The 19,071-nt window shown below is 39.6% G+C and overlaps 1 protein-coding gene across 7 annotated transcripts in view; it reads left to right on the forward strand.

The window, feature by feature from the left end:
- The window catches only part of EYA4 (EYA transcriptional coactivator and phosphatase 4), a 184,523-nt gene that overhangs the window by 110,153 nt on the left and 55,299 nt on the right, over positions 1-19,071 (forward strand). For 4 of the 7 annotated variants that reach the window (XM_067542251.1, XM_067542250.1, XM_067542252.1 and 1 more), the window contains 3 exons: positions 3,227-3,351; positions 4,491-4,574; positions 11,062-11,157. In XM_067542251.1, the coding sequence (XP_067398352.1) occupies positions 3,227-3,351; positions 4,491-4,574; positions 11,062-11,157 (305 nt within the window). The remainder of the gene's footprint in view (positions 1-3,226; positions 3,352-4,490; positions 4,575-11,061; positions 11,158-19,071) is intronic. The other 3 variants (XM_067542253.1, XM_067542257.1, XM_067542256.1) reach the window with 2 other exon arrangements.

Raw genomic sequence — 19,071 nt, forward strand, 5'->3', positions numbered from 1 at the left:
GGAGGAATGGTAATTGCTTGCATCTTAAGTTAGGGGCATGAGGTCTTGCTCATTGTAAGGGCTGTGAAGTGCACAGAACGGTGGAAGAGCTAAGACTAGGAATTGGGTCATCTTTTGACTCCCAGCCCTGGGGTCCTTTCTAAAGGCTGCTGCTGTTGGGTACCATATAGTGTACAAGCTAACTGGGGGCTGGGAACATGTTCAGTGCAGATGGAATGTTCAGAGATTTTAGCAGCAAGCCTCAAAAATCCTCTGCTGAGCATGTGCAAATGGAAATTTTCATAGGCTTATCACTAGCCAAACCTGGCTTTTTCATGGTGGCAGCAAAAGATGCCTCTATCCCATTCCCATATTTCAAGTTTCTGGTCCAAACCATGAACGTGCTAATGCTCATCATAAAATAAAAGTCAGAAAAGTTATAATAATAAAACTATTCATTCCTCACACTACTTCTCTGAAAACAGCTAATCCATTTTTGCTGAGCCGTTACAAAACAAATTTCAGGCAGAATCCAAGCATGGAAAATGTAAGCTCAAATGGTTAAAAGTGGAGCAAAGTTATAAGTAATTGAAAATACATGTTTATAATGAAAAATGCTAGGCATCTTTAACAATAGACATTACTACACCTATAATGAAACAATTTATCCACTAGAAAGCAGGCTATAGTAAACAACCATATACGTTTAGAAATACTAATTTGTACTTCAGACTTCATTCATACTTTTTCTTTTAGTGCAAGAAAAACATATTGGTCCCACACCGTCTCCTGCAGAAGTCAGTGAAAATAGAAATCTACAAAATATTTAATTTGAAAAAAATAAATGAAGATGTTGGAATAATTTCATCCTTCTTTTTTTTTTTTTTTTTTTTTTAGAAATTTTATTTAGAACCACTTCCCTGTTTTCATTAATATGCAATACATTTACTGTACCTTAGCTGAGATTTTTTAGGTTAATGGTGAGCAGGATATGTCCCAAAAGGTGAACGAAAATCCATCACATAGGAGGTAAAATCTAAATTTAAAGTACCATACTTGGAAGTATTTAAAGATGATGCTTGCTTGTTCATTGGGTGCAAAGACATTGAGGATAAATACAAATATATTTAAATACTTTTAAGAAATAATTTTTTAACTTTTTGGGACTACTCAGCGAGCATAGTGACACCAGCGTAGAATGCATCTTTTTCTTATCCAAACACAATTCCTATTCATGCATTGATATTTTTAACGCACTTATTTTTTAAAGCATATTAGTAAAGTATGGAGCAATATACTCTTCAGTACATTAGATGGCATAAATATGTGGAATCACAACCATCCCTTGTATAGAAGATGGGTTATCTGTTTATATTCTCTGGTAAACAAAAAACAGATAGGATAATTTTCTGTTTAAATAACCCTGATTCATATCAGAAGTAATTTAAAGGTTCCAAACACATTTCCAATATTTGGGAAAGTTTATTATTTGCATTCTGGAATATTACTGAAGTGTGTCCTTGTGTAGACATTGTGTCTGAGTGTGGAAGAGAAAATAGTAGTTTCCACCCTGACTAGAAAGAGAGAACAACTATGTGTTTCCAAGTTGGAAACATCCATCAGGTATCTCAAAGATGGTCATTTTTGAGCCAGAAATCATGACATTGCTCTAGTGAACATGTGGGGAGAATTAAACTGGGTATGCAATGAAATACCAGTAGTTTATCTTGGGTACCCTCTTGCTTTTTTAACCCATACAAGATGGAAACACTGAGACTTTCTTTAACTTTTTACTGCATAGCTTCACTGTACAGAAAACTGCTAAACAAAAGCTGACAGAACAGTAAATCACTTATGTTCATTTTATTTCATCACTGATCACATTTCCGGTAGATAATAAATGTATTGCTCTGACAGATGTATGGAAATGGATATGCAGTTAGATAATGAAATCTGGGTCAAGACAGTTTAAATCTCATTTTATGCCTTTGCATTATTGAATGTTAGTGTAAAATTCTTACATGCTGGTGCATGACCTCCTCCCTGTACTTATAAGATTTCCACTACTCATGCAGGCTGTTGCTGGGGAGAGTGTGCTGCCAAAAGAACTCTGGTGCATATAGGGCCCAACTTAAATACTCATTGAAGTCAATGGGATCTTTCCATTGGCTTTAAGGGGTTTGAGAGAAGGACCTTAATACATTGTCCCAGTTGTGATATGTTTCCCAAAATGGAAACATTTCAGGTCTCATATAACCCTATGCCTTGGGACAAATTTACTTGAAGTAACAAGAATGTTCACCGACTTATTTCTACTCTTGGGAGCACAAAATGAGGCTCCCCTTTGACAGACAAGACAAGTTCAAACAGCAGGAGGCAGAAATTGTGTAGGATTTTTTCCTAGAACATGCGGGAGATTAGCACGGAGGACAGAAAGCTCCAAAGGGAAATTTTCAATGAACACATCAAGACCTAAAAAAAAATTGGCCACAACGGTCCCCTAACTCTCCCACCCCAAATAACAATTTAGATAGGAACAGGAGTCCCTACACTCCATCCCCCACACAGCCATTCCCTTGCTATTCTACCACTCCTTTACAGAACAGAAAAATTGGAATCTCAATGAGATGCAAGATGACCTCTCTATTGGCCTGGGTAGAATGCATATGGTAAATTATTTTTCTCTTCCAGCTCGCGTTGAGTTATAGTTATGTTATCAAATTGTTTTTAAAAATTCCAGAACTTTGTGCACTACAATACATTTGCTGCTCATAGTCAATGTGTTCGATTTTTTGAGTATAGCTTTCAAGTCAGAGTTGTTGTTTCATAAAAATAATCATTTAAAAGTAAAAATATGTTTTATATGGTATTTAACATTGAATAATTGTTGTGGCTCAAAAAAAATAATTAGTGAATAAATTTAAACTTCATTCCTGACACGTTTTGCCAAGTGTCCTCATGGAAACTACAAACTTTGGTAACAGTATTTTTGCTCATAAAGAATAGCTATAGGTTTGTTTTCCAGTTAAATATTTTTATTCTTTTAAGACACACATGCTGATATTTAGATTGTAAACTCTTTAGAAAAGGAATCATCTTTTTGGGAGGTTGTACAATGCTTTACACAGCGAGAGCTCAAACCTTGATTGGAGCTTCTAAGCATTGTCACAACAAATATTGAAATGTTGTTAATTTATTATTAATGATTATTATTATTATGTCCCTCTGTGGCTTCCTTCTCTAACAGGTCTATGGAAATGCAGGATCTAACAAGTCCTCATAATCTTGTTGGAAGCAGTGATAATCCGGGTAGTTCCAAACTGGATAAATCTAATCTCAGCAGCACGTCCATCACAACAAATGGAACAGGAGGTAAGTGTAAGATATCAGTGCACAGAAAGTTGCTATATGTCCTTATGCTATTTTAAATACACTTTTTAAATGTAGCATTTCAATTTAGTGGTGAGCATAAGGCCAATAGATAGATATCAGCCCTCAGCAAGACAGTTGAACAACAGAACATTTTAAATTTATACAGTTGTTTCCATTTCATTCTATTCAACAATTTGAAACTGAATAAGAAAAGACATTGGGCCTGGAGACCCAGTTGTCTGCAAGTATTGAAAGTATAATACAGACTTGTATGTTACAACCATTATTTTTCTCAAATCTTCATTGTTTATTGCTCAAACTATAGAAATCCTAGAAAAGACTTTGTGAGGTCATCTAGTCCAGCTCCCTGCACTAAGGCAGGACCAAGTAGATCTAGACCATCTCTGACAGGTGTCTATCTAACCTGTTGTTAAATTATTACTGCTCATTACTTAAATGATCATTACTTAATGATTACCACTCTGTGTACCTCTGTAAAAACGTTGCAGTTTAGATAAATCTGTGTTTTCTATGCTAATAAGGGATTATGTTGCCCTTGGTCTAGTGAGTAGTCTGAATGCAACACTATGCAGTGTGAGCAAAGGTATCAGAATATGAGGTGAAATCCCAGCCCCTTTGTTGTCAATGCGTGTTGTGCCATTTATGTCAACAGAGCCAGGATTTCACGTGTTCTTAGATTTTGTACATTAGTGGGCACTACATTTGTGTATTAGCATTTTACATCAAAATCAGTTCTTTCTTCCAACAATATAAAAAGTATTATTCTCTTCTATATATGCAAAAATTCCATTAATGTTTGTGAAAATGTACATGTGCATATGGAGGGAGTATCAGTATAAGGGTCTATCTTTAAGATTCAATATATTCACATTTAAAACCAAATACCAATGTTCCAGAATAAGGTAGGGCTTAAACTAGGATCATACCTTTGAAGAGCACTAATAATTATATGTGTATATTTGACTTAAATAAACCAGATAGAATAATACTCACAAAAGCAATATAGTGCAGTTAAAGAGTAGGCTCAAAGTGCAAAGACACCTACTGGCATTGAAGAATATTCATGTATATTGAGCAGACATTCAGACAATGAACCATTATATCATTCCCATTCTCAGGAGACAACATGACTGTTTTAAATACTGCAGACTGGTTGCTGAGTTGCAGCACTCCCTCTTCTGCAACAAGTATGAGAGATCATGGTACAGTGCATGTGTGTGACTGCGTGCTCCATGACTGCTGTGTTATGTCTCTCTTGTTTTGTTTCATTCTTTTGTTCTGTGGTTTAGAACATTTTTATGAGAGTTCCTACTGCTCAGAGTCCTTTTGCAGAGCTGGAAAAACAGAAAGAAGCAGTAACAAATATTTGTTTTACCATACTTGTTAAAATTCTTGTTACTCATGAAATGGTTCAGTTGTCCTAGAATTAGGTTAACTGTATACATCCTCATAATCTGATGGCATCATTTTCAGAGAGGCTGAGCACCCACAACCCTGATTGACATCATTGGGAGCCACAGATGCTCAGCTTCTCTTGAAGCCATATTAATGTTGTTTTCCACAGAATATCCATTTATCTTTTTTTATTTGTAGGTACTTTTATATGGTTACTTGAGCACAAATAGGGGTTGTAAAATATACCATGATTATAATTTAAAACATACATGGTGTCATAAATGTATTGGATACTTTACAAACATTTTTAAGATCCTATAACCACTCATTCCTTTCCTCCCGTTTGTATTATTTACTTTGTATTGTGGTAGCATCTAGGGGCCCAATCATAGATCATGGCCCTTCTATGATAGCTACTATAAAAACACATAAGAAAATGATGGTCCCTGCATCATAGAGGTTACAGTTTAAGTTTAGTGTAAATGTGGATATGCATGGTAATAACTGTTTTCAGGATTTGATTGAGAGGCAAGACATAGAAATACATATTTTCAGATGGGCATCAACCTAGGCTCTTAATTTTGTAATTGCAGTTTTGTGCACACAACTGTGCAACTGGTTTTATATACAAATTAGCTACACTTCTGCTCAAACAAAAATGCAGGATTTTGCATTTACAATTACATATGCAAATTTAGCGTATGTCATAACTGGAAAGTTAACTCAGGCTCTTATGGCTGTTATCCCAAATACATACAAAGCTGTCTTTCAACCCAGTGCTTTCATCCCAGGTTAGCTGACTTGTCTGGAGTATTGGCTAATCATGGAGGCTACTTTCACTCAGATTGGTAATCCCTCCACTTTACAGTGACGACCCAGGATAAATCACTCAAATGCTGGGAGTTCTCCAGTGCCTTCCCACATTTCCTCTCATGTGCCTAGAAGGATAGATGAGTTCTCCCCCAATTTACTGTGAAAAAATCAGAGTGGCTCAGTTTACTGCAGGACAAATAATGATGGGATATGCCTCCAGAAGTCCTTCAACATACCTGAGTGAGTGCAGCACCAGTGAGGACACAAGAACATGGGTTGGGCTTTGCAGTGTGGCTGTGAGGCTAACCCAGGTGCCGATCACATAAGGTGGCCACTCACACATTCACAGAATACTAAACATTCTGGCACTTCCGGAAATGGCAGGGGCCCCCGCCCCTGCCTGAATGACTCTGCATCCGGGTGATCTCATACACATGCTGTATGCGAGGTCACACCACAATGGGACTCCATTTTCAAGAGTACCTGCTTCCCCTTCCCCCCACTAGCTGCGCACCAGGTCACACTGGCAAGGGCAGAGCAGCACGTTGTTCAAAATGGTAACCCCCATCCAGTGCTGCACAAAACCATATCCACTACAGGTACAAATCTCTCAAAGAGGACTATCCTGTATAAAACCAGACAAATGGCCTCCCTATGATCACCTGAGTTAACTCTGTAATGAAGACATACCCTTAGAGACTGAGTTTGAAAGTTTGACTGAGCCAAATTTTCAAATCCTTTCTATGAGATTGGATTCTCATGCTGTGGTCACTCAAAGTTCTTTGTATTTACAGATATAGGCATTGTACATGCAAAATCCTGCATGCACAATTTTGGAGGTCATTGTTGAGGCCCACTGAAAATACAGCCTCATATATAGTACCCATTTTAAATAATGAAACCCATTGTTGTGTTGTATATTGTATAATTTAAATATCTCAAGATAATGTGTAGAATTATGCTTAGTACAAACATAAATTCCAACTGTAATTTATTATTCTGAAAGGCCCCATTCTGCAAAATATGACACGCCTGGATCATTTTGCAGGTTTGGGGACAAAGTTAGCAAGGTTTTAAAAAGTTGCCTTTTAAAAAAAGAAGTTTGAAATGACTGTACATATTCAAGTCGGTTACTTTAAGGTGTGACAAAAATATCTTATGTGTGGCATGGAGGAAGTGCTGTGCCAGAATAAATGGCTTAATATGGGGGCTAGACATGTATGTGTGACAATAATATGTTAGTCTGATTAGATAGATGAATTAGTCCATAATCTGTTGTTTGAGTAGGTACAACTGACAGAAAAAGTACATTGCCACACATATCTTAATTCATAACTAAGCAGCAAGGGGGAAATCCAGTGGGCAGATACATGCTATCCTGGGGGGTGCTCAGCCTAGTACACAGAGTACCCCTTTGAATCTCATTCTCTCAGAGGGCAGTTGGACCATTAGATCTATGCTTTTTTAGATCTTTGTTTCTTGTTGGTGGGGACTCTCTCTCTCTATGGAGTCCCCACTGCCTAGCTTCATCTGTGGTTGTATAGTATTTGCTTGGCAAACTTGGCCACCCACCACTGAATTATGACATCGGATGTGCATGGCTGCCTTTGATCTGTTCCCTGCATGTGCTTCCCCTCACTCCTATCAATCTGAGATGTTCTGTAACTCTCTTTCTCTGCCAGCCCAGTTAGCAGAGACCAGAGCAAGCGCTAGTGATAACCCAGCCCTTCCTTGGTTGCTCCTGGACTCTATAGTGAGATGTCTTGTACTGGAGTCACAGGCTGCTGTTGCCGTTCCAGTCCGAGTATAGCATCCCACCCGAACTCCCACAGCTGGAAAGGTTTTCTTGGCTATCTTGATTTTTTTTCCCAATCCCCCCACTTCTGGTTTCAGGAGATATTTTGTGTAGCCTGTTGACTTCCATTGGTCTTTGAGTGATCTCCTCACTGCCTGCCACCTACTTCTCTCCATTATTACTGGCATCCCCCACAGCAATATAAGGTTTTCTAGGAAAGTCCTTGGGCTTGAATGTTAAGTGAAAGGTGATCATCATTCATCTGGCTAACTGTCTTGGACACCCCTCTGGACTGACCCTTTAAAGGATCCATACTTGCCTGTTCTCATTGGCCCCCTTCTCTCCCGTCCTCTCTCTGACCCATGGTTGCTTTCAAGTATAGGTGAAGAGCACAGTAGTAGAATCTGCTGCCCATCTGATTGTTTATACCATTTTGCATTCTCAGTCCTTAAAATATAGCTTAGCTGTTAAAAATGGAACTTTGCAGGTCATTAGTTCCAAAATGCAGGTTAGACATTTTGGTCATCTTAAACCATTAAATCAGGTACATAATTTATGTTGTAAAAGATGTTGCGTGTTGGGAGCCACACTTTAAACTAGTCTTCACTGTTAGTAACACTCCAATATTCTTCCACCTGAGACATCTTTTGTTTTTGTTACTGTTGTTCTGATGTTTAAAAGGGGAATAATCCATGCTTTAAAAAATAGAGTATCTGATTTATACTCTTTAAAGCAGTAATTCAAAATGATAGTTTGTAATTCCAATCTTTAAATCACCCTGTCCCCCCTGCCTAGGGTCAATATTGTAGCTGTGTCAGAATGTTATGTGATGCCACACACTGTATTATATGTTACAAAACCTAGGCACAACAGTGTGTGTTTAAAATGGTGTGAGCTTATAGCTTGATCTCAACTTTGAATTTTATTGCTTTTCTTTTCTTTTCTTTTTTTAATTTTTTTTTTTTTTGGCTTTTAAAGTTAAACCTTTTTTTGGTTAGTTTAATGCAGTTTTTTCATGGTTTAATTATGTGCAACGTGAAAAATAAGGGCCGTATTCCAAAAGTCTAGTTCTGCAGAGAAAATACGGTATTTTGATTAATTCCTTACTTTGATCAAATCTGAATGTAATAGACTAGCGCTATTTAAAATCAAGGATATCTCAAAAGATATTTTCCATATGTGTTGTTGACAAAATGTATTCTAACTTGTTTTCTATCAAATTAAATTAATTGGAGAGTTAGGGAAATGGGGGAGAGTGATTGATTGTTTGACAGAGGGAGGAAAACTTGGTGAATATTTGTGCCTAGGAAAGTGCACTGCACAACACAATGACTGGAGCTAAGCATAGTTCAATACAATACTTTTCATCTGAGTACTTAGGCCCTGATTCAGTAAAGCAGTTAAGCACACACTAAAGTGCTTTCCTGAATATTCATCAGTCTAGCTACAAGAGAGGAATGATGGTCAGCTGGATAGGGCACTAACCTAGAACTTGGGAGACATGGTTGAATTCCCTGTGCCACCAGAGAGTCTGTATATGGCCTTGGGCAGATAACTTAGCATCTCTGTGCCTCAGTTTTCCATCTGTAAAGCTGGGTTAATAGCTCTTCCTTACCTCACAGGAGTGTTGTGAGAGTAAATATGTTAAAGATTGTGAGGTAGTCAGAGACTACTGTGATGGGGGCCATATAATTCCTTAGAGAGAGAAGAGGAGGGTTGTGGCAGTCATAAAGGGAATAGAGACTTCAAAGACCAAATTAGCAAGATGCATACGTTTTCATATATGTAGAAAGAGGTGTAAGCCTCTTCACAGTGAAGCCAGTGATAGGTGTTCCCTTTAACAGCACAACTGTCATTTATGCAGCAGATACCCCAAGGCTGCATTATCAGCAGTGCAGGGAAGTCTTTGCCTTATGGAGAAAAGCTTTCCTTAGTTTCTCATATGTATTGTATTTCATATAAACATACGTTCTTCCGCAGTGTAGGCATACATCTCTCTTTGTTCCGACTGCTTTTTCATTGCAAAAACTATTCATTATCAGTGCTAAGAAAAGTCAGTCCATTTCCCCATTTGTGCTTGAATGCTCCATCTCTTGTATATTATCTCAGGACAGAGATGTGGTGAAACATAGGATTTTGGTTTAAAAAAATGTTGTTGTTTTTTTAAATTCCTCTTAAACTCTGATGCTGTGGAGCAATTTCTGTGGCCTTCTTAAGACGTAATTCTTTCTTGTGGGCACTTCAATTGATACCCATAACCTGGACATATGAAGAACAATCTCCAGGACTCTATTTTTCAGTAGTGTGCAGTGGAGAATAGGAAGTCCATTGGTAAGAGTAAACTATTTTGATACATTTCTCCTATCCTACAGTGTGAAGCAATTCCACTGCACTTATTCAGGTTACCCATTTGTTGGGATCCTGTAAAATGCACAGCTCATATTAAGATTTACATAATTCCCATAAATAATCAAAGTAATTTTCCACTGTCCTTGTTTGAAATTTACACGTATACACAGTGTCCCAAATTCCATCCATGTTTCACGTGCGGTCATGTGTGACATTGCTGTTAAGTATCATTCATCCAACTCATTTTCCTATGAAAGATCCAGTATAGATGGGGAACAAAGACAGGTGTATGTAATTTCAAATAGCTATAATAGATCCCACAGCTTGTTCAAGTAAAAGCCACCAAAGAATTTGACTGATATTTTGAAAGTGGCCTAAGGGAGTTAAGTCCCCAACTCTCTGGGCATCTAATTCACTTAGGACTTGTCTATATGGGAAGAATGACCCTCAGAACTAATTATACCACAGTCATTCTGCTGGTAAATTTTCCAGTGTAAGTCCTTAAGCTCCTTTGAAAGTCCAAGCCTTTTTTGTTCTTAGAATTAAAATACATGATATGCTTCATGTCTAGTAAAACATACAAGACCTGATTCTCATTTTCACTTAGCCCCTTTTTACCATGCTGGCTGTGTAAAGGAGCCTTAATGTAAATGAAAATCAGGTACCAATATCTATCAATTGGCAACTAATATATGCTGTAAATATGCGCATCTACCTAACTGTATGAACATTCTAAATGTAAATATGATGCAGCTATAATTTTTTATTTTCCTGGGGAAGCTTAGCTTCTAATAAAAGTGGAAGTCCATGTTGCATAATTATTTCTTAGCACATTAATTAGAAGCTTGGTTTTCATGACTATCATTTGTGCACTGCCTATTGTTCTTTTCTTTTTTCTTTTTCTTTGAGGAGAATAGGTCACCAGTGTTCAGTATGGTTAGTTTTGAGGTAGAAAAAACACTGTATAGGCAATGGGGGAAAGCCGGCACTGTGAAAGAAATATGCTGCTAGAAGAGAACAAAAACATATTATACTGCTTCTCAAGCATAACTATTTTTATGTGCTATATACTCCTCTCTACTGATTTTTGGGAATGGCTAGAATCAATTATATTTAGATTGAATTAATCCAGGTAATTACAGCAGTCTTTAAAATAGATACATAAATAGATGCATGTGTGGCCATTTCAGAAAGTGCAGTAGCAGACTGTTCTCGTAAAATTCTAAACTTTTCAATCGCATGTCTGTTCTAGCAGGACTGCCACTCGTGACACTGGCATGAGGTCTCTGATGTAAATTTAGAAGTAAAATCTCATGTCTACTTATTCTTCTATGTAGTGTCTCTTCTTGCAGTCAAAACAGAGCCCATGAACAGCAGTGAAACAACAACAACTACAACTGGAGATGGATCGCTTGACACTTTTACTGGGTCAGGTAAAGCCATAATAAGATACACACTAATGTAGAATTGGTAACCTTCTCTAATGAACATGTCAGTGCATGGAAGACATCTCTTAAACTTTGTGAAAATTATAAAGTACTTTTTAATATCAGAGTAATAATATTATTTTGAAAATACCTTAACTTGAAAGTCTCATCTGCTATGTTCTTAAACTTGTGCGCAAGAATATTTCAATAACACATACTGTAGCTTTTTTATAGTTTGTAGACCTATATAATAGCAGCAGAGGTAAGATTAAAATTGGATGGTATTAGTATTAGCAATTCTAATTTATAAAATTAAAAAATGAAGGCTATATTGCTTTAGTAATCCTAAACTTCACTCCAATAATGCTTATTAGTTGATGAGGCTGCCCTAAACTCTCTTACCCATGGCTTTAAATGTAAAGTATCTGTTTGATTCAATATAAATACCCTTATCTTCCCAGTTAATTTTTGGGAAAAAACACAAAACGTTATTTGTAAGTAGCTGCCTGGAAAGTATTAAAGGTTACTGAAGTACAATAAAGTATATATTGCTTGCATTATAACACAAAATTGGATCTTGGTCATATTAATAATAATGCAGAGAAGAGAAGAATTATAAACATCAGTTCACTTTGGGCCTAATCCAAAGCATACAGAAGCCAGTGGGAATCAATGAAGACTCCTCATTGAGTTCAGTAGGCTTTGGATCAGGCCCATTATATCTGAGTTACCATGGCGCTCACAGCAGGCTGCAGAGTAAGTTAACTTTGTTACTGAGTATAATATTGGATCCATGGCTATTTCCAAAATATATGAATATACATTATGAAGGTTCAGGTCAGCTGACACTTTTTGTTCAAATAATTCCAAAATGTTTTGTTTTGATTTTAAACTTTTTCTCTTTTTTTGACCTTTTCTTAATCTAATTATCTTTTTGAAACAAAAAGTCATTTCAATCAGGAAAACTAGGGAGTTTTTTGTCTAAGAGGTCAAAACAAATTATTTAGACAACTTAAAAACTTTTTTCAACTTTTTGTTTAATTGGGAGGTTTGTCAAAACGGACTCTGTTTCATGCAGTTTTGGTTTTGCCAAATCAGAAATTTTTAGACTAAACGATTAGTTGAAAAATTCTGAACCAGCTCTACTTGTAACAATGGTAGATTTAAAAAAAAAAAAAAAGCTAAAAGAATTGTGATTTTTGTATTGATAAGTGTATCTTTGTTGACCCATGCTGTATATTTAAGAAATCTGGGCTTGACTTCATGTATCCAGAAAAATCTAGGCCAAGAATTTCAGGAAAGGTTGCCTGGAGTTATATTCCTAAATCCATACTTAGGCAACTAAATAGGGGCCGGATTTTCTAGTATTAAGCATCCAGCAGCTGCCATGGACTCCAAGAGGTTGAAGGGTGTTCTGCATTTTTGAAAATCAGACTACTTCGTTAGGTCGCTGCAAAGAACCTGGTAATCTACGTGTAGGCACTCATTTTTCAAAATCTTGGTGCCTACATATTAAAGTAAAACATCAGTCTACTTCCTGTCTTTGGCTGCAGAGCCAAATACAAAATGATTGAGGGGCAAGCACTTTCAAAAGGGAAGAAATGCAGTCCCTCAACACGGTACAGATTTCTTCAGTCACCAGCTATAGGTGTGGGGGCCAACAATGACGGAGTAGCATGTGCACATAGCTGCTTATCAGGAAAAAAGTGTGGAGCTTTTAATGTGTGGTTTTGTTATTGTAGCTGTTTTGTCTGGAGGTGCTACCTTGCCACTATTTGGAGGGGGGAGGTGTGTTTGGGTTTTTTTAATGAAAGCTACATGTAACTTTCCAGATTTACTTGCTGAAGCAGTCAGAGAAATACTTTTTTCTGTATGTTTTTTTGTTGTTTAGTATCTATGCCACAAAAATGTTCAAACCAGGGTGCCAAATTTGCAGTCACAGATGATTCTGTCTTAAAGGGAAGGTGAATACAGTGAAGTGTTGTTTAAGCAGCAAGATGTTCCTATGACAAGTACCAGCCATTCTCAGCACCCCACCATCTGAGAAAGTCATTAGGGAAACACTGACATTTAGTTTTTAAAACAATTAAATCCATCATGGGGCATCCTCTCTTCTGGAGGAAAGGTTCCCTATGGATGTAGACTTGGCAACCAGAGATAGCTAGCCCCGGAAAGGGGATGTGTATGGTATGGTGAAGATGGAAGGGAAAAAATTCTGTGGATTGCTAGGGTGCCCAGATCCGTGATCTTAAACCATCTAATCTGTGAACTTTACATGAGTAGATATAAGTACATGACATTTGCCCACTGTGGACCACAATCAGAAGTATCTCCTACTCTCAGGGACCCTGATTCAGCACTTAAACACGCACTTAAGCCCATTAAAGTCAATGGAACTTAAGCATGTGCTTAAAAGCTTTCCTGAACTGAGGCCAGAGTGAAGTGACTGCTGAAGCAAGTGCTGAGGCCAGTCTGAGAGTCCCACCACGTGCTCCCTCTTTGCATGTTACACCCTATTTTTCTGCCTTTCGGACAGTAGACAAGAGGCAGTGCATAGGAACTGTGCAAGAGGCTGACCAAGCCCTGCAGTATTCACTGCTGCACTTGGTGACCTGTTTGTTCATCACTTCCAGTGTTCAGGCAGACGGCTCTATGGTATATACCAGGGCAGAATTAGGTTTATAGTGTAATGACTGTTGAGACTGCATAGATGATTCTATGATCAATCCTGATTTTCAAGGATTAACATTTTGACTCTTGGAAATCACACTGGGATGAAACTTGCCAGCAAGCATGCATGCTAGTTACTTTTTCATAATTTTCCAATCAACAGTACCTGTAAACTTGACTTCAGTCATTAATTTATCTCATAATATAATTGGAAGATTATGTATACTACATGAGAGCAAAGAAAAGGTTAAGAAACATAAACGCCACGTATTAAAATAAATAGGTAACATCACACCTCTGACTCAATAGACTAATGTTAATGTTGAAAGAAACAGCACAGTTCTACTAAATTTAGAGTTAAACTGTTACAGACCCCTTAATTCAGCCTTCGGAATTGAAATACATACCATGTAATCTCTGAGGATTCTACAATACTCTATGAAGTTACCAATGAAGAAAATATTTTTCTCACTGACATGGCTTAACTGTAGACAAATTATTTTGTGCACCACTTCTACTACAATATGATGGTGTGTCTGCAAAGAATTGATTTTAGTATTTAATATTGTGTAAAGTTCAGGGAACTCTGATACTGTAGAGGACTATAAGTGTGCAATACCAGTTTCTTGCTTGGATAAATTTGCTTTGACTGCAGTGTTAGTTCAACATACTTTTTCATGTTTAAATTGCTTGGAGAGTTAGGTGAATTTGAGAATTATTAACAATTTTAATGGAGTAGCAAGCAACTTCTAGGCTTTCCATCATCATCCCTTTTCAGTTAATATTTATTATTCACAAAAAAACTGTTAGAACATTAAGGTTGCAAAATCAAGCATTCAAAAATTAAGAAATGGAGAATTAAGGTTACCGGCATAATCTGTTTGTTCCCCTTTGTGCATGTGCATTATGATAGTCTTTCATTAGCAGATTGCCATACTGTTGTTTCCACAGGACCCTTGCCTCATTCAGTGCACTAAATGGCTCGTGCTCACTTAGGCTGTGTCCACACTACAGAGTTTTGTCAACAAAAGTCAGCTTTCGTTGCCAAACAGTGGAGGTGTGCACACACAACAATGCTTCTTCCATTGACAAAACTCCTGCTTTGCCAACAGAATAAAACCACCTCAGTAAGAGGTGTAGAGTATTTTGCAGCAAAATTATATAGACAGTGTCAGTGTAGAGACTGCACTTTGTTATGTTGCCGTAAATGACTTCCAAAAGGTATCCCACAGTGCCCATCCTGACTAATCTGGTTAGCATTTTGAACTCTGCTGCTCTGCCCCCAGGTACACAGGCACCCCCCCCCCCCCCCCCCTTAATGGCTCAGGAATTTTTGAAATTCCATTTCCTGTTCGCTCAGCATGGAGACCTCACATCGCATCTTCCTAGCTGACCATGGCGGCTCCACACAGCAAAGGCTCTTCTTTCTGGAGCACACCAGGGCTGTTGGATCTGCTGAGTATATGGGGAGAGGAGGCTGTGCAGTCCCGGCTCTGCTCCAGCCATAGGAACTTCGATACTTATGATTTCTCATGGCATGTTGGAGAAAGACTATGAACAGGACACTCATCAGTGCCGTGCGAAGCTCAAGGAGTTGAGGCAGGCACACCAGAAGACAAGTAAGTCAAACGATCGCTCTGGTGCTGTGCCAAAGATCTGCTGCATCTATAACAAGCTGGTTGCCATCCTTGGCAGCGACCCAACCTCTACCCCAAAGAGCCCCTTGGATCCTTTGTTGGAGCTGGAGGCCGCGGAAAGTGGACTCAACCCTGAAGATGAAGTCGTGGATGAGGAGGTTGAGTTGGAGGACAAGATGGGACAGGCAACAAGGTCGTCCGGTACCCTGGCAATCCAGGACTTCTTCTCGACCCAGGAGGGTTTGAGCCAGTCCCAGCTCTCTATCTCTGGTGCACAGAATGCAGGAGAGGGGAGCTCTGGTAAATGATCTTTTTGAGTTGAAACTGCTCGATGATGTGAGGTAGAGCTGTCCTCGGCTTTGTTATATTCTAGAAGTGGGTGACAGAATAGAAATGTACAAGGCTAGCTTTGTTTGCATATGCTTCACATTCCCCTGTGCAGTTTAAGCAGCGGGGTGGAATAGTATATTATTGCATGCAGAGATTTCACGGGAATCTTCCAGAGAGCTCCATAGGAAGCTTTCCTGGAGGTACTCTTCAATCCTCTGCTGAAGGCTCCTTGGCAGAGCTGCTTTGTTCCTTTCCCCTTTTGCAGGAAACTTTCCTGTGCCAACTGGCAATCATTTGTGCAGGGACCAAAGTGGCGCACAGGCGAGCAGAATAGGGACCCGGTTTGAAGCTGTTTGCATGGAGGAGATGCACGCTTGAATCCTTGCTTACCCTCAGGAGTGAGATATTGGCTTCAATTACTCCCACTTATGGAAAATGGTGGCCAGAATTTACAATTTTGTCCCTAGTCACCTGCAGTTATTCCCTTAAAAAAACACCTAGACCCTTTCCCCATCTTGAGCACCTCACCCCCACCCTCGGGTCAAACTCACCATGTTTAGGGCATTCACTGAGCTGTGTGCTTGACAAGGAATAGTGAGAAACTGATTCCTATTTAAAAGAGGTGTATTTTATTATAATGATTTGATGCTGCGAGTGCATTAACAATCATGATTCTGTTTATTGTTTCTTGTGCTTCTGCAGATGTGGTCTTTAGGGGAACCCCCTCCACACTAGCAGAGTGCCTCCATAAAATAAGGAAACGACCGAAGAGGAGCAAGGAGACATGTTTGGAGAGGTGCTCCAATCCTGAGAGGCCGAAAACCAAGAATGCCAGGCGTTGAGAGAGACTTTAAATGAAAATTATAAAATAGACAGGCAGGGCAGAAAGGAGAGCCGAGAGCGAATTTCCATTGGCCCAGGATAAAAGTAATGGGGGACCAAATGGAGGTGTTGAAGTCCCTAATCAGGCTCCTGGCAGAACACACACATGCTCGACCCACTCCCCCCTGCAGCGGATACAGAACTGCTTGCCCTGCCCTCCCCACACTCCTCCCACACATTCCTTGCAACCTCTCAGCCTGTCTCAGCATCCCGTTCTCTCCACCCCTTCAGACAGCTTCCAAAACAATAGCTGGACTTGCACAGAGCTATGAGAGTCTACACTGCCCTTCACTGTTATCTCCCTTCCTACCAAGCGTTTTGTGTGTGTGCTTTAATTGGTATTTTATAAAAACAGACTGTCTGAAAGATAATCGGTCTTTGTTTTTCCCCCTACCCATGGTAATTGCTGCTGCAATTAATACACAGTGGCAATTGGCTCAGTTGCAGACTACAAACCATGGCCAGGAATCATCAAAATGATCATGCAAGGCGGCAAGATAACAGAGCACGGCAGAAAGACACATTATTGGTGCTCATTGTCCAAACGGTGCCTCAAGGCCTTCCTGCTTTGAATAGGCCCTCGTTGCGCTCCTCTAATAGCCCTGGTATCTGGCTGCTCAAAATCAGCTGCCAAGGGATCTGGCTCCACGCTCCACCCTGGGGGAAAATTTTACCCTTGGTTGCACAAATACTATGGGGTGCACAGCAGGCTGCTAGGATCGTTTTCCTCATTTAGGTCTAACCTGCCGAAGGCAGCACCAGCATGCTTTTAATTCTATGGTCACGCAGCACCTGCTCAGCCTATTCTTTGAAGCACTCCTTGCTGCTGTCCACGTTTCCTGTATAAGTCTTCCTGAGCTGTGGGAGTAAGGGGTACACTGATCCCAGGATCACTGAGCATTTCAACATCCCCCATTGGAATCTTCTGGTCTGGAAAGAAAGTCTCTGCTTGCAGCTGTCTGTACAGGTTTGCACCTTCCCTGACCACCCCACGTTGATGTCAGTGAAATGCCCACGGTGATCCACAAGTGCCTGCAATACCACAGAGTAGTACCCCATTCTATTGATGCACTCTGTCGCAAGATGGTCTGGGGCCAATATTCGGATGTGTGTGCCATCTGTCGCCCTGCCCCAGTTAGGGAATTTCATTGCCACAAAGCCATGCACTATTTCAAGAGTCACAGGCCTTCGTAGCAGAATGTGATTAGTGGCCCTGCATTTTTGCATTAATGCAGCTCTGTTGGTGGACTTCCAACTCCAAACTGATTCACGACCGACCAGTAGCAGTTTGGAGTTGCCAGCTTTCACATAGCGATCGTCCTGCACTTCTCCATGGTGAGAGCAGCTCTCAATCTGGTGTACTTGCGCTGCAGTGCTGGGCCAAACTCCACACAGTTCCAGGAAGGTGGCTTTCCACATCCAGAAATTCTTTAGCCTCTGCTCATCATCCTAGACCTGCATAAAGATGCGATCCCAGCACTCAGTGCTTGTTTCCCAAGCCCAAAAGCAACGGTCCATCATGTGCAGCTGCTCCATGAATGCCAAGAAGCAATCTGGTATTCTTTCTTTCCATGGCGCACAGCAGCTCAGGCACTTCTCACTCCTGTTCAGAGTGGGAGCTCATGATATACTGCATGACCATCTGCAATGGGTTCATAACAGTGACCACAACAGTAGAGAGCAGTGAAGGATCCATCTTTTCAGACGGAGATGGCAGGCACACAGTAAACAGGCGCTGGTGAAAAATGCCGCAGGATGCAGGTGGAAACCCATAGAACGATGGAACTGAAAAACTGCAGGATGTTGCGCCCGCACCTGTGATGCACTGCAATCCATTCTGTCTTCCCACAAGTCCTAGTGGCACAAGGTGGCAAGTTACACAGTGGGATAGCTGCCCACAGTGCACTGCTCTCACTGTCAATGCTAGAGCACTAACCATGGACATGCTCTGCCAATAGAAAGAGTGTTGTGTGGACATGCACAAGCAATGTAATTATAGTGCGTTTTGATCGTTGGCGCAACTTGTGTAGACAAGATCTTAATAAGTAGCTATTTGGTGTTTTTGTTTTTCCTCATTGTTCAATGTGTGGCCCCAGACTTTATTTACTGCACACTATTCAAACTCTGCTATGAAGACAGAATTATTCATTTCCTCCTGGACTTTTTCTATGGTGCTCATTACTGTAAAATTTGAGCACCTCACAAATATTAATGTATTTATTTTGCAACACCTCATGAGTGAAAGTGATGGTATTATCTCCAGTTTACAGATGGGGAGTTGAGGCACATGGGCCCAGATCCTTAATGGCATTAAGGTGCCTAACTTCCATTCAAATCAGTGGAAGCTAGGAGCCTAAATAACTTTGAGGATCTGGCTAAGGAGATTAAGGGCAAAAGTATC

This window comes from Emydura macquarii, unplaced genomic scaffold, assembly GCF_026122565.2.
Source record: "Emydura macquarii macquarii isolate MOO-44397 ecotype Brisbane River unplaced genomic scaffold, CSIRO-AGI_Emac_v2 contig_705, whole genome shotgun sequence".
NCBI lineage: Eukaryota > Metazoa > Chordata > Testudines > Chelidae > Emydura > Emydura macquarii.